Genomic DNA, 16,167 nt, shown 5'->3' with positions numbered 1-16,167 from the left:
GAAGAAAGTAGGTTAGCACAGAGGGTCTTCTCTGGCTGCCTTAATAGCCAACAAATGAATACAGCTGCAGTATTAATAGGGGCTGCAAAGTGATACACTTTCTTGTCATGTGAAAAAGAATTGGTATTGTGCCAGGTGCTGCTACTGAGTGGAGTGTGGAGTGTAGCATTCTCAGCCTCTCCTTTCTTTTTACCTGGTAAGTCCATGACTGCTGTGTTCCTTTTCAAGCTGTGATTTTGAAAGTCCTGACTCTGTTGAGAATTTAACTTCCAGTATTTCATTTGCTATGGAAACCACAAGCATGTGATTCTTTAGTTCATTCCAACGATGAAGGACTCGTGTACTTTGTGGCTCACTGAAGAACTGAAATACTTTTGCAAGTCCTTCTCTTGTCTACAGTGCAGTAATCTTAGGTATTCAGCAAGCTAGAAGTTCCAGCAGCATGAAAGATGAATATGCATGTTAATAACCTAAAGGTTTTCTCCAGCTAAATATTAAAAAGAATTTTAATGTCATTCTATATTATTCTGTATAAATATTTGGTACTGAATGTATTTTCCTGTATTCCTGCTGTTTGCAGTTTGGTTCAGCATTCATAGCTAATGAATTGCCAAGGTCAGGGATCTGTGCTATTGAATTTAGTTTCATGTATTAAAAAATAAAGAATACATTTGTTTGTGAAATCAAGCAAAGGGATTTTCTTTCCTGATTGTTGATGAGTGATGGTTCAGGAACTGTAACCCACCTTCCTCTAGTTTGACATCAGATAGAGGAGGTCATGAAATTTCTGTATATTCTCTGCTCACTAGTGCGAAGAGGGTATAGGATGTAGGTCTACCTTTATTTGTTCAATAAAGAGAACTCCTCTCTTGTCATACAAATATTATGGAAGAGAATTGGAGTATTTTGCTTCAACTCTCCTTAGTTATTCAACTTGCAGCATAAAGAAACAGTCTGGCAGCATCAGAGCTGACAAAAACCAGAATTAATTCTTTGACTGTACTTGAATCTGAAGAGTGGGGCTGAGTGCTATTAGCATCCTTTTCCTCTATAGCATGGACAAATTACACAAGAAATCCTCTTGAAACGTAACCTTTTTCTTTCTTTCTGTGAATTTTTCAGCCAGATAAGTTCTCTGAACTCTGCTCATTAGAGGACTGCATAGAGTGTTGTGAGAGTTCAATGGAAAAGGTGATGTGAGTGCAGCAACTACTGGCCAGGGCTCTGTATGAAGAGGTTGCTTAGGTAGACGTTGTGCTAAATGTGTAACCGTGTCTTGAGAAACAATCAAAATCAGTGACGTCAGATTTTGATCTCTATGGTTTCTCAGCTCTAGTTCTTCAATAAGATGGTGAACAACTCTTCTAGCCTCAGCAGCAATCTAGAATGCTTCTGAACTGGCTGCGATATAATAAGATTCAGCCCTTAAAAAAGGTGGATTTCAGTTTTGTGTGTCATTCTGGCATATTTTCATTTTTCTATGTGCTTAATAAGACATGTACAAGGGAGCTAATTTTAATTTAATGACTTTGTGGTTATTCATTGTGTTAGGGAAAGATAACCTGTGTCTCTCAGGTTAAACATCGGAATTAGTTGACACTTATACAAATATTTTCTCTTATGCCTTAATTTTCTCAAATTTCTACCTTACTGGAACATTTAAAAAAATATTTTATAGTTATACTCTTAGTTACAAAATGCGCTGAAATCTTCCCACACAACATGGTATGAAATGCAAACCATCATATTCATATTGATATCCAAGATAAGAAATAATATACTGATCTGAGTTGAAAAATTTACCTTAATTTTTAAGCATCTCACTGGAATTCAGGGACCTGTGGAAGAATAAGGTAAGAATTCTTGACATGTTCAAGGGGTATTTAGAGAAAGAATGCGTATCCCTTGTAATTGTCATTTTCTTTTGGATGTTTTAGGTTTATGAGCCAGGAATGCACGTAAATGTTGTACATTTTGCCATCTTTAATGAACTAATTTTGGCAGGTTTCACTAGTCTGCAATAGCAAGAGATGATGTTTCTTTAACAATTTTCATCTACACACTCTCTAATGCAAACAAGCAAAGTTTTATTTGTTGCTTTTTTCCAAGTGGCAGAGACAATTGCTTGATACGTAGAAATTTAAATGCTGCCTCCAAGGCTTAGTAGAGTCTTTTGTCTGAAGGAGAGAAATTCTTCAGGTGTGCTTTTTCACATGTGCCTTTGGTGTAAAGAAGAATTAAAAATTACAGTATGTTAGGTTAGTTGTTCTTTCAATGGAAACTTTCCAAGCTGTAAATTAAGGAATTAATAGTTGAAGATAAGCAGTCAGTATGAACGTCTTAATTTTTTTCAAATAGTGCATTGCCTGTAGAGAACACATCAATTTTTAGTGACAGAACCCTCTTGGCCATTCTCCTTCTGCAGGTTTTTCTATCAGAAGCAGCAGAAGAGTCATAGTGAAGGTCAGGACAATAAATTAGCCTTGGTGATATAGCATCCACATGCACTGATTGTGTAGGAAAAAAACCCTGTAGAAAGTTATTAATTGTTTTAAATGTTCATGTTTTCTGGAATCCACAGTACTCTTGAAATTCGTAAACACATGGTTCATCTCTTCTTGTCTGTCCTTGAAGTGGTGATGTTTTGTTTTATTTCTAATTTTTTTTAAAATGCCAGTCTTAGCCCAAACATATGTGATTTAGTACATTAACATAGAATAAGTAAAGATGTTTCAGGAAAGCTAAATGGTCTGTGGGATTTCCCGTGGAGAGCTGATCAACTCTGGTGTCAACAATTGTTTCCGTGATGACAATTCGTATAGTAATCTTCTTGAAATGAGTAGGCCATTACAATTCAGAGCATAATGCCCAATGACTAATGATTATTTCTCATGTAATTAAGGTATAATTGATGTAATTAATAGAATAAATATTGTGTGTGTATATATATAATTGCAGATGTTATCTATAATATCATCCATAAGATATTTAGCTCTTAAAATCTTTTGTCTGTTATCATTAAAATCACATATGATACTAGTCCAACTAGAATTACAGGAAAAAAATTATTTAGAGTTTGTGAATTTATCATCATCTTAGCATTTTCTCCTGGTTTGATAGAGCTGTCATACGGAAGGAAGAGAGAACTTTTTAAAATAGGGAAAATAGGGAAACCACTAAAATTAGGACAAGCATTAAGTGGAAGTCTCTAATATTTCTAAGCTACCACTATGTAATTTTTGAAAACTGGTTTTGTTTCAAATTATTATTAAGATTTCTAGTATTTGGCAATTTTACATGAACCACAGGCAGATGTGTTTACTTATTACCTAGCTACAAACATATAGCTGCTCTGGCTGCTTTCAGGCAGCTTCTAAACACAAAACATGATATATGTAGAGAGCTCACGAATTGTCTGAAGTGTCACTACCTTATTGCTATATCTGCTCTTAAGAATACCATGCTAGCAGGTACCAGGCTAACCAAAATAGAATCAGAATAAGCTGATAGTGCCCTCGTAAGTATTTTTATGGAGCCTAAATACCTAACTGGCAACATGTATTATACTGTGGATTGCTTGAGTGCTTGGATGGAATCAGCTGTGTTGTAACTACTTCATGGAGCTGTGCTTTACATTTATCATCACTCCTTTTCACAGAAGCAAAACTATGTAACATAACAGGCTGCCAAAAATTTTAGGTATTTTGTTTTGAAAAGATAAGCTGGATTCTAATCGCATCTTTGTGTCTGCAAACTTTGTGACTATAAAACCTTGTATGCGGAGGAGAGAATATTTAAAAAAAAATTGTAAGAAAACAAAAAGACCCTTAGTATAGATAAGACTCCTATCTCCAGATCTGTCTTCTCTAAAGTATTTATTTTAATCATGCTTATAAGCAAACTGAAACAGCTAGTTCTTTATGTGAATTACAGCTACTGTTGAAGGTAGCACGCTGTGGGCACGAGAAAACCCATAATGCTTTCAAACAGATCCTGACAACTCTGAGGAGAATTTTTAAGAAAATTTTAATCTGGTTTTCAAGTTTGAAAATTAAATTTTATGTGTATTTTATGCTGAAATTTCAATTAGTATTAAAATTACACTTTCATGGTTTCATCAGTTCTCCTGGTATGTTGGGCTCATCCGTGGAAATTTTAGTGTTCATAGATTCTCTCCCTTGCAAGCATAACACAACCGTGGGTAACGTGCTAATATAGTGCCAATCGTATAACTGGATAGAACTGGATTTAATTTATTACCACATACAAATGAGTGGATTCATTGGAGGATGACTGGAGGATCAGAAGTCAGGAAGACTCTTAATTTTGCCTTGTTTTTTTTACTGTGTTGTTGGAGCTCTATTTTAGAGTGTTGCTGTTTGAATACAAAAGATACTTTTACCTTTACAAAAAATCAAAAATATAGTGTAAATAGCAAACCAGAAGCATGAGTATAGCACAGTGGTAACCTAGAATTAGACAGTGGCTCATAGGAATCAGATACAAACAGAAAAAAAATTGATATATTTGAAATCTGTACATCGGTGTTAAGGCAGATCTTATGTATGAATCACCTGATACTTCATTATAACCCTTTATTTATTGGAATTGATATACTGGAGAGGAAAATTCAGAATTAATCTAAACAGTGGTAGCCAGACCCCACTGCTATTACACATAAGAGCAGTTTTTGTGTGATTGAGGGTCTCTTATTCATGACAAAGAAAGACTATTTGCTTGGGTTTACTATACAGCATTTCAAGTGATTTTTTCAAAGAAGACACTCTGTTTAAAAAAAAAAAAACAACACAAAACAAAAAAACAAAAAACAACCAAAACCCAAAAAAGTACTGGTCCTTAATAAAAAGGTATGATGTGGCTTTGAAAATGAGAGTTCAAGGTTTTCCTGAGGAAGTATTAGCCTGTGTTTTTATTGTTTCTGAAAATTGCAGGTATTCTCTCTGTAGGAACAGGTATTAATATACAGCTTAGCTTCAAAAAGATCACTCAGAAGTAGTAAAAATTGTTTCTACCGTAAGAAAAAATATATACTAATATATTTGTCACAGCTAGCTGCTGAAACAAAGTAAGGTTTGCTTAAAATTGCTTACATCATTATTAGCTATGATAATAATAGCTGGGAAAATACTTTAACTGCATTTTATATACCAAAAGTGGTTGCACCATTAATTACAAAATAAATGCCACTTTGTGCTTACTGTGTGCTCTGTTAGAGGAGAAACCTTGTAATTTGTATTGTTTTGTTTGCTTTTTAACTGGGTACCTAAGTATACTTGAGCAGCAGTGTCCCTAAGTATACTTGAACATAAGCTCTCATGGAGAAACAATTAACATCCTACTGAAGATTTTTACAAAAATCTAGATTTAGAAATACTGACTATATTGTGCTACTTAAAGTGTGATATGAGCTCCCTGGCTTTGTTACTAAAACCACAATCCTCATGGAAACAGTAGTTTTCCAGCTTTCCAGAGGGAAAAGTCTCCAAGTGGCCAAGCTTATGAAAAAAGTTCTTCATCTTTAGATCTTTTGTGACTTTAGAAAATAACCATGATACAGTAGGAATTCAGTTTCTGTAAAGAATGAAATAATAGCGTGAGATGGGAAGGTGAAATAGGCTTCAGTTGCTGTCTTTTCACGTCTCTGAACTGTGTGTTAAGGCAAATTCATGCTTTCTCTTTGTTAGAAGACGACTGTCTCTGTGGAACTCAAGAAAAACATTACAATTCTGTCCCATTTTCAATAGGAGTATATGACAGGAGTACTGTGTGAGTGTTATGAAGTAATAGTCTGTAAGTGCTGCTGCTTCCCAGTTCTCCAACAATACAAGTAAATTTAAGAATATTCTTCAATTCGTTTATGCATTATATAGTAGAAGTTTCAAATTAAATGGGTACTTGTTTTAGTCGTGTTACCAAACTAATGAGCCACTTATTACAATGACAGTCATTCTCTAAAAGCAATTAAAGATACTGCTTTTAGAACAATCAATACTTGCCCTATTGGATGTTTGAGGATATGGGTTTGTGTTAGAACAAAAAAATCTTCCTTTACCTGGTAAGTGGCATAGAAATAACTGAAAACGGAAGATATGTAAAGAATACTGAAATCCAAAGAATACATGATAAATAAGCCTTAAAGAAAGACTGTACGCACAGATCTTTGTTCTTTATCCTCACAAGATACCTATCACATTAGAGAATATGAAAACACGGTCGTCTTGTACATTCACAGCTCTGCATCTGTACATCTGTATTCCATCCTCTTACCATTTCTTGCAGCCTCCGTATAAATTGATGCAAAAATTAGCATTATAGAATAGCAGTAAAAATATATCTGAAGAGCTGTGGAGAGCAACATGCGCCTCTTTTCAGGTAGATATAAGTAAGCCTTCATGTGTTACTTCTCTTTAGTTTAGGATTAGGGCCTATCGTGTGAATTTTTAACAGCAGAAGGTAGTATGCTGGGGACCACCAGTTCCTACAAATGCCTGCAGTGCTTACAGTACCACATATATGGGACTGTTGAAAGGGATTCAGTATGAAAACTTACAGTCATCTCTGGTCTTATGTTCCATAACACCGTGAATTACAGCCATATATTTCTCCTGTTTATCTGCATATTAGTCTGTCTGTAGAAATAGCCAATGTAGTTTAGTAAATCTGTAATTAATTATATCTAATTTATGCCCTGCTGTGAATTTAATTTGGGAAGGGAATGTAAGGGATACAAAGGATTAGGCTTTAAAAAGTCAGTAGGAATGGCAGTAGTAGGTAGGGAGGATTTTGAAAAGTAAGAGGGCTGCTCTGAACAGTAAGCTGGGTGAGTTGTCTACAGAGATGTAAGCATAGCAGTGGTTCATTCATGGGAGAATGACACCAGCAGTAAATTACAGGACAGTGCACTAACATACCCTTTACGCTTTCATACAAACTGCAGTTTACATTTCTTCGCAGAGTCATATAGTTGTGTGAGGAAATAGAAATTAAGTGACATAAGTAAAGAAAAACTCATGAAGTTAGAGGAAGCTGTTGAACTGGAAAGATTGAGGGAGGTTGTCTGGTACCGCGGAAGTTGCAGACTTGTACTAACATGGGTTATATTCCTGGTAACATGGTAACATATTCCTGATAGGTGATAGAGCTAACGATAGATGTAAAAGGTAAGCAGGAAAAAGAGAAAAGATACACAAAGTTTGTTCTCATAGATACACAAACTTTACTAAGGTAGAAAAGAAGTTCTAAGAGTAAATTGACGGGGTAAAGTGTCTTCAGAATGCCAAGTAATATGATAATGGCTTATTAATGTGCGAAGTTATAAATAATGACAGGATTAGCTGAAATACAGATCTATACACAATGTCTCTAAGAGGCCTGAAGTCCTGACAGCACTTGCAGAAGTAGCAAACAGCATGAGTGGACAGGAGAAGCTATTGATGAGAGGTCAGATCTTTACCTGCTGGTACTGTACAATAATGCATAATCACATCTTTAGATCTTTCTGACTTAGCAACTTTGCAGACCAAAACTCAATATTTCACTCCTCTGCAATTTGTTGTATATGTTCACAGAGGATTTCATCCAAGCACATCACTTGCTATTGCAGCCTGTCAAAGGTTTAAAGGGAGGAAGGTTTGTCAGATGTCATAAACGATGTCCAAGAGATATTTATGTTGTTGGTGTTGTTTTGTTTTTTCCTTCTTAACATCCCACTCACCATCTTGTAAAGTTTCTTGAAAAAAATGCAGGCTAATTTCTCACCTCATTCATGTGCTAATTTCAGAAATAAGAAAGGAATTGAGACATTATTTAGGGAAGGCCAAAGGATTCAAGGCTGTAGTGGTAATAATTTCATTCAAGTATTTCGGCATGAAAGGAGGACCTCAAATTCATTGTTCTATATATTGTCTCAGTAATTTGCTGTATCACGTAACTGCTATTGAAATATGGGAATTGCAATAATTGGGTAGTGTTATAAACTGATTATCATAGTGAGCTGAGAGGCAGCGTTTTAAATTATGCTCCCCACATTTTTCTTCTTAGATGAATTGCCCACATCACATTGTAATCTTTGTTCCTCAGGTACAGTGTTTTACAAAATTGATGTGATTAGCCATAGGATAAGATTTTAATTAGTGGCAGAAGAAAAGACAGTATGAGGATTATTTATGATTAAGATGGGGTTTTTTAATTTTACATATTAGGCATGTATTATTTGTTTTGTAACTAGATATGCATTGAACAACCTTGAAATTTCCATCTCCCTGAGTTAGACTAAATGATAATTTAAATGGGGGTATTTTGCATGTCTCGGGATCAGCCCTTCTCAGACTCTTTGATTATCACTTCTGTTTTGCAAGCTTTCACAAACAAGAGAGCGAGAAGACTATTTCTGGGATAATTAAGGCTACATGATTATAATTTTTTTTTTTTTAAATTGTTTTAAGAGATTAAAAATTTCCGCTTGTTATTTTAATTAGAATATGGCATAGTGTGAATCGTGAAGTTATCTGTAGTGGCCAGCCTTGTAAAGAAGCTGATGCTTTACCCAAAGAAATTTTATAAGGAGCCTTAGGAGGATTGTCTATTCAATTGACTATTACATCCAAGTTCTTACAAATTAAAGCATTTGTATCCCTTCCAACCCAAACCATTCTATGATTCTGTGATTTAACAGGGTTCAGTTCTATACAAGTTCTGTTTTGTCATATACATTCACAGATTTTTTTAAAAATTTGCCTTGCTCTTTTGTTCTCTCTTAAAGCTGCACCTGAAGTTGTAGCAAGCCTTGCATTAAAGGCACTTCTGTATGATTACTCAATTAAATTTCTTGCACATATAGGTGAAATATCAATCCCAACAGGGATATAATTTAATTCTTGTGCTTTGAGAATACTAATAAGAGGCTTATTGACCATCTGAGAAAACAAACTTTTGTTTGTTAGTGAACTCAAATCAAGGAGGTGATGTATGTGTTCAAAAAGCCATTTCTGAACTGTGAAGTACTCAGTAATACTGAGTCTTTGATGATACTTAGTCATCCAGTATCCTTTTCTTTCCTCCATTTGTTCAATTATTTTCTTTCATGTATAGCTCCTGCCTGTTCTATTGTAGGTTGTTCAACAAGCTTACTCTTCTATTTCTTCGGTGTAGGGGTTAAATCTGGGTTGGCCAAGATAGGCCTGAAAGACTCAGAAATTCTGTCTCCAGATGTGGCAAAGGATATGAAGTCTGTTTAAAAATGTAAATAGATTTCAGATCAGAGCTGGTTTCACCTAACAAAGAATTGACATATGAGAGAGGTCACAAGGAAAATAGAGTTTCCATGTAAACATATTTGAGCAAAGGAGGATTTAAATGCAATTGCAGCCCTTCTGGAAATCTACTAAGAAGGTAAATATCCTCCTAAAAGCAAATAGCTAGTCCTAGCTTTGAAAATTGAGAGGACACCAGAACCACTCCATTCTAAGGGAAGCCATCCTTATTCAGATATGTGGAAGACAACTCCTTCTTTTTTGATTCCTGGGTTATTTGAATTGGCAACCAGACTAGTTCATCAAGTGAAAAGTTTGGAAAATGAAATATTTTACCAGATTTCCTTACTTTGGAGATGTCGTCTGCAGCCCTGGAGAACAAGGTATTGAAACAAGCTGGAGACAGAGCTGTGTGGACAGCAAATACCCAAGTGATCTCTCCAAAATCTGAACATGTTATTCCAAGAACAATATTGCATTAAAATTCCATGAACCCACTTCTACCCAGCTTGTACTTGAGAATTTCTAGGAGATCTGATGATTTTTGTGTGACAGGCCAAAACATGTTCCTCTGTCATATGAAAGCAAGTCCTTCAGTGTATGATACCTGGAAATATATTGCCTCAGAGCAACTTACTAAGAGATGTATGGAAACCATTTTTGTTTAACACTCAAGATTTAGACACTAATTGACCTAATCATGAAAAGGTGCTTTAAAGAAAAATTCTACTTCCTCTGTTCTTCCTGTAGCTGAACTGATGTGCTTGGATTCCCTAACTCAAGAGGGAAGTGGTGTTTCTTTCAGAGGAAAAAACCCAGACTGACAGTAAGAGGAGATGTGGAGGATTCTTTTGCCAAAACCAAGTAACTTGAGAAACTTTATTTCTCAATCCACCATTTTAATTCAGCAAACATGAAGGGACTGTATTGGCCCAAACTTGAGAACAAATTATGAGGGAGACAAAAAGTAGACCCTTGCTGTAGGTCTCTGTTTTTTTATCCTTAGTTCAATAAATCTCAACTTGGGGAAGATGCTACAGACAGTTTAGGTCTACTTGGGAAAATAAGAGTTCAATTATCTTACATTTCTGCTCTTTCCACCCTCCTGGTGAAAAATACCGCTGTAGCCTAACAGATAATCTTTTTCTCCAAATTTTATTCCAAATTTCTCAAAAATATGATTCCACATTTTTAGGTTAAGGTCCAGTAACTGCATTAGGTAAATTAGAGTGATTTAGTATACACTTTATAGTATAGAAATAATTTCTTGAACGTAAGTAATTGTCCTCTCTTAATTCAGCTTTATGCCTGTGTTTTGTGTTTCATGTTTTGTTCTAGTGAACTGTTTATAATATCAGTTGAATGTTTGTGTTTCATGGAGGTAAATGTGCACCCACAATGATGGAGATTTTGTTATACAGGGCTATGAAGAAAATGCAAAAAAAAGAAATCTGCAAGAATTTCAATTAGGCTGTTATGCTCTCATGGGAAATCTGAGTATATCTCCTTCACTCTCAGTTCCCATTTCTTATTTTGGAGAGTTGTTCTGTATTTTTAAGTATTGAGTACACACTGTAAATTGTTATGGGTTCTGACTGATGAGCTTTGTTTCTACCACCCAGTAGTACCAATGTACTTGCTCTTGCAAAAGCCCATTAAGCTCAGCAGCATGTATAATTTCTGCAACAAGGTCAAATGAAATCTGTCTTGTAACATGGCAGAATCCTGACAACACTGGAAACAGTCGTCACTTCTGCCATCAGTGCATCAAGAAAGCCTTTATGTCCAAACTCAGACTCCAGTCTTCCACCTTCTGTTCAGTATTACAAACTCTGTCAGATTCATGAGGCTAAAGAATACAAGGAAAGAAGGAGCTGAACTCTCTGTCCATGTAGAGAAAGATATAAGGGACGCCCCTTGGTGTTTTTTTTTTTTCACTGTTTATACCAAATGACTCAATCCAATATGTATAAACCAGAAGCTAGGACTCCACCTGAGGGTGCGTTCCTCCCTTGGCCATAGAGGTAAAACTCCTCTCACTTTTGCGTGTGCTTTCTCACCCTCTGACCTCATCACTCTTGCGTTTCTGTCTGTGCAGTCGCCTGACTTCAATGGGGAAGGTGAGAAGCAACTCCATTCTGGTTTTGTCCATACTTGATGGGAACTGGGGGAAGTGGGCTTATGTCCCTCAGGAGGGGAGAGTGCAGGTTTCCCATTTCATGGACATATGCTCTAACAGTTAAGCTACGTACTAGAGGCAGCGCTCATCATAACCAACAGTTTTTCAAAGGGACTCTGACTCAATACTATGTACAGGTTTTAGGAGTGCTTAAAGCGCGTCTATTGGATTATACCCGTTAGGGGATTTAGATGTGTGAATATTTAGTTTGTGAATCTCTTAACAGCCTTAGGTAAGGAGTTGTCCTAACCAGGTTGCTTACTTAAAATGAGGCATAAGCTTCCATAGGGAAGGTAATAGCTAAAATTTGGGTATTCAGGAAAGTTTTTCTGGACAAAAATGTCAGTATTATGGGTATGGATATATTTAATTAGGTAAATAAAGTTTTTTATTAATTGTTTTGTTAACAGAGTATCAAAATTTTGCCTAAATTGAAATTTAAGTCCGTTCCCAAATCTAGATCTCACTGTGTTCTTTGTCTTCTGTACTTGTCTAAAAATATTGTTGTGTACTTGTTCAAGATTTTACATTTATATGCAGCTTATTCTAAGAGTATTCAAACTAATGTAAAATAAATAAAAAGCCTACCTGTTAGGCTGGATCTCATTTCCAGGAGGGTTACTTGGTAACTGCAGTATTCTCCACTGAGATTATGTTTGTTTTTACCTGTTACACGTTTCTGTCTTGGGATGGTAGTGGGTTGATTTATTTCCCCCCAATTATCCAGATGTAAATTATGAAGTTAGGTATTATTTGAACATTGTGATTCGTAGGAATTGTTACATAATGTATCTTGAAGACATGGAATCAAAAATGCTATTTAAAGAATGTTGTCTGTATGACATTCCTGCCTTTCTCACCTTTTCCTTCTCTAATTTTCTAATGCAGATAACAATACCCAGACCTTCAGTGGCATCCACACAGTCTGTTTCGGAGAGCTTTCATTATGGTCCCCAGCTAGAGAAAAGAGAGCAAGATGCTCAGTCTATGGAACACACCGTGGAACTTTCCTCTCCAAAGGAAAGTTTGCCAGGTTTGGTTGGGACAGAAGATGCACTTCCGGATAGTGCCAGCAGACCAGATTTGGTACTAAATATCAACCAAGAGGTGCTTGACAGGGAAGGACTTGTCAAAGAATGTGTCAGCGTCCCGGACTGTGGCCAAAAGGACCTACCTGAACAAAATAGTGGGATACAGGAAGAGAAAGAACTTGAAAATATTCCTGTAGAGGATGCTGAAGAAGAAAGGCTTCCAGTGGTTTCTGAGGACGCCATTGATGTGCTAAGCAAAGAACAGAATAATTCTTTGCCAGGAAACTCAAAATCTGCAGAGGAAGAACCTCTAACAAATACCGAAGCTGCTGAAGAATCAAAGCCAAGGCCCATCTGTTTGGTGCCAAATCAAGATGAGATTCTGAAGTCGATAGCACCTAAAACATCAGAAGTTTCTCCATCAAGACTTACCAAACCACATGTTAATAGACAGGGAAGCAAAATAGCACCAGTTCAGGAAAATGGTTTTCATTCTAATAAGGAAGAAGTCCATATCCAAGACTTGAAATGCCACCAAGTGGCCCTTACTACTTTTTTGCACCAGGAGGACAAAAAAGAGAAAAATGCTCCCAGAAATGGAGAGTTATTCCACTGCATTTCTGAAAATGGGAATTCTCATCGATCTAAGAAGGACTTAGTTAAATCTCCTTTTGTATTCAGGCAGAGCCGAATTCCAGTTTTAGCACAAGAGATAGACTCAACCTCAGAGTCCTCTTCTCCTGTTTCAGCAAAGGAAAAGCTTCTTCTAAAAAAGGCCCATCAGACAGACTTGGTCAGACTACTTATGGAAAAGAGACAGCTCAAATCTTTCCTTGGTGACCTCTCAAGTGCCTCTGATAAGTCACTGGAGGAAAAAATGGCTGCTGCTCCAGTACAGTTTTCTGAGGATGATGTCTTATCCTCATTTTCTAGATTGACACTGGACTCTCATCTCAGCAAGCAGATGGAAGATAGCTCTTTATCTCCAAGCAGCCCTCAGTCCAGAAAAAGCAAGATTCCAAGGCCAGTGTCCTGGGCAACCGCTGATCAAGTCACCAGTTCAAGTTCAGCTCAGTTCTTTCCTCGGCCACCACCAGGAAAACCACCTACTAGACCTGGGGTAGAAGCTAGGTAATGCAGAGAAAATAGAAATAGGTTTTCAGGTTGAAAATGGATTTGAGCTAGACTGCAGTTAGTGTGCAGGATGTAATCCTGTAGAATTTCCATCCTTTAACTATTTTTTTTAAAATGCTGGGCGTCAGTTCTCCGAGAAATCTTACCTTGTTGGAGAATGAATGAGGAGAGGCTCTTACACAAGAATGAGCCTGCTTCACTGTTAAATCTTATACCTCAAGAGATGTGTATTCAGTATTTTGAAACCTGTCAATCTATAACTAAATCTTTACTTTTTTTTTTTTTAAGTGGGGTCACTTTTCTGGAACTGTTGATTATTTGCAAACCCAGAAAAATCAATAGGATCTGTCATATCTAGCAATTTGAAAATTAAACTGTTTTTATAGTAGACATTTTAAGTATTTGGGTTTTGAGATTCCAGCCATCAGTATTGAGTTAGTTAGCTATGCTCAGATCATGGCTAAGTAAAAACGACTAATAAAGGAGGGCAGAGTGAATTCTACAAGTCCTCCTTTGCCAATTCTATATACAGACATCCATGATCTAGTTTCTTCAGTGTCTACATTACCAGATAAGGAGAATTTTGATACAGTCATGCGAAATCCTCTGAAGGAGGTTGTTGCGTGCCTTGTCATCCCTTAAAATTGTGTATGGAGTGTATTGATGGCGTGCAGGAATGGATGTACCCCTCCGGAACAGAGGTGATAAGCACCACACTTCAGTGCACTGGTGCTAGCACCACCAGGAAATTTCAATTATCCTGTAAACACTTAGACTGTTTATGTTAGTGACTTTATGCAAATATAAATACTGTGTTTGAACAACACAGAAGCCAAAGCCTAGATCCAAACACCTTATAGGACAGTTTAGCTCCAGGTGTCTGTTCTGCAATGTAAGCTCATCGCTAGTTTCCAATAATTCTGTGTTTCTATATGAACTTTGGTGAATAGATGGGAAGAGAAATAATTTTTCTTCGTTTCTTCTCAAGGTTACGCAGATACAGAGTCCTAGGGAGTAGCAGCTCGGACTCAGATCTTATCTCTCGTCTGGCTCAAATCCTGCAGAATGGATCTCAAAGACCAAGGAGTTCTACCCAGTGTAAGAGTCCAGGATCTCCACATAGTCCAAAAACACCACCCAAAAGCCCTGTCATTCCCCGACGCAGTCCCAGTGCCTCCCCTAGGAGCTCTTCTTTACCCCGTACTGCCAGTTCTTCTCCGTCCCGGGCTGGGAGACCCCATCATGATCAGAGGAGTTCATCCCCACATCTTGGGAGGAGTAAATCACCTCCTAGTCATTCAGGCTCCTCATCTTCTAGGAGATCCTGCCAACAAGAGCACTGCTGCAACAAACCAAGCAAGAATGGTCTGAAGGGATCTGGCAGTTCCTTCCACCATTCCCCAAACACTAAGACTCCCACAGGAAAGAGCAAATCAACCACTAAGCTTAGCAGATAGGAACTGGGCCTTGACAGGTATAAAGCCGCCTCCTAAATCTGATGCATGTTGTGTCTGTGTACTGTGTATTTAAAAAAATAATCTAAAAAAGTATATTAAAAGAAAGGTGTTGAATCTGCGCTTTTTAAAGAAAGTAAGCGTCATAAACTATTCATGAGAAAGCATACTGTGTAAATAAGTGGCATTGCCTAAGAGCAGGCAGCAAGCAGATCCGTGAGAGGGAAAGCAGAGGCCAGGATAAGAATGACTAGGTAGTCAAAGAGGTGCAATGTATTTAGAGTAAAAAAAAAAAATCTCTTAAGGTGAGTGTTTTAAAAGGGTATTTATTTCTATGTTTTTAGTTTACCTAGCTAGAAGATTTGGCCTAATTATTTAAGGCTTTACATACTCTTTGAGTATGTAAGAAAGCCTGAAACGGTTATTCCCAAAATGACATCACCATTTGGGAGACAAGTACTGCTGAAGCATGTCTTCGCAGTGTTAAAAAAGCACACAGTTTAGAAGACGATGAAGACCTTATAAGTCTCTTCCATTTTGAGCTGCACACATCTCTTGAGTCATTCAGTGCTCATCCTGTCCCCTATCTACCATGGCACAGATTTTTTTACCTAGGGAAGTATCATATACCTTGCCCCTTCTTGACGCTGATGATATTTAAAAAATTAATATTAAAATTTGCCAAGATGTTTTTATAGCTATATTCTTTATAAGTTTGTTTACTGCTAATTGGGATCCAAGAAGCTAGTTCTCAGTTCTATATCATAAACTTCTTTGGGAGTCATAGTGGGGGTCTTCAAAATGTGTTCGGTAGAATTTGGAAAAGCATTCCTGTCTAGGAAATGAGAGAAAGGAGGAGATGTCTGCATTTCACTGAATGTTGCAGATTGACAACAAATTGCAATGTGAGTTAGGAAATGTTAGAAAACAGAAGTACCTTTTTTCCCTTAACTCAACTGAAAAAAGAACCCTTGTTACTGCTGGCTTTTGTTTCTCCATTAGTTACAGATCACTTAAACCACTGATCTTACTGTGCAGAGATGATTACCAGCCAAGATCTGCTGTTTTAGTCATTTGTTTTATAAAAATATGAAAGG

General features: G+C 36.9%; 1 protein-coding gene across 3 annotated transcripts in view; it reads left to right on the top strand.

The window, feature by feature from the left end:
* TTBK2 (tau tubulin kinase 2) overlaps positions 1-15,354 on the top strand; it is a 99,037-nt gene extending 83,683 nt beyond the window's left edge. For all 3 annotated transcript variants that reach the window (XM_074584689.1, XM_074584688.1, XM_074584690.1), the window contains 2 exons: positions 12,340-13,613; positions 14,605-15,354. In XM_074584689.1, the coding sequence (XP_074440790.1) occupies positions 12,340-13,613; positions 14,605-15,073 (1,743 nt within the window). In that variant the 3' untranslated portion in view covers positions 15,074-15,354. The remainder of the gene's footprint in view (positions 1-12,339; positions 13,614-14,604) is intronic.
* The last annotated feature ends 813 nt before the right edge of the window (positions 15,355-16,167 follow it).

This window comes from Larus michahellis, chromosome 4 (assembly GCF_964199755.1).
Source record: "Larus michahellis chromosome 4, bLarMic1.1, whole genome shotgun sequence".
Lineage (NCBI taxonomy): Eukaryota > Metazoa > Chordata > Aves > Charadriiformes > Laridae > Larus > Larus michahellis.
The sequence above is the reverse complement of the archived record's forward strand: the minus strand, read 5'-3'. Positions and strand labels throughout refer to the sequence as shown.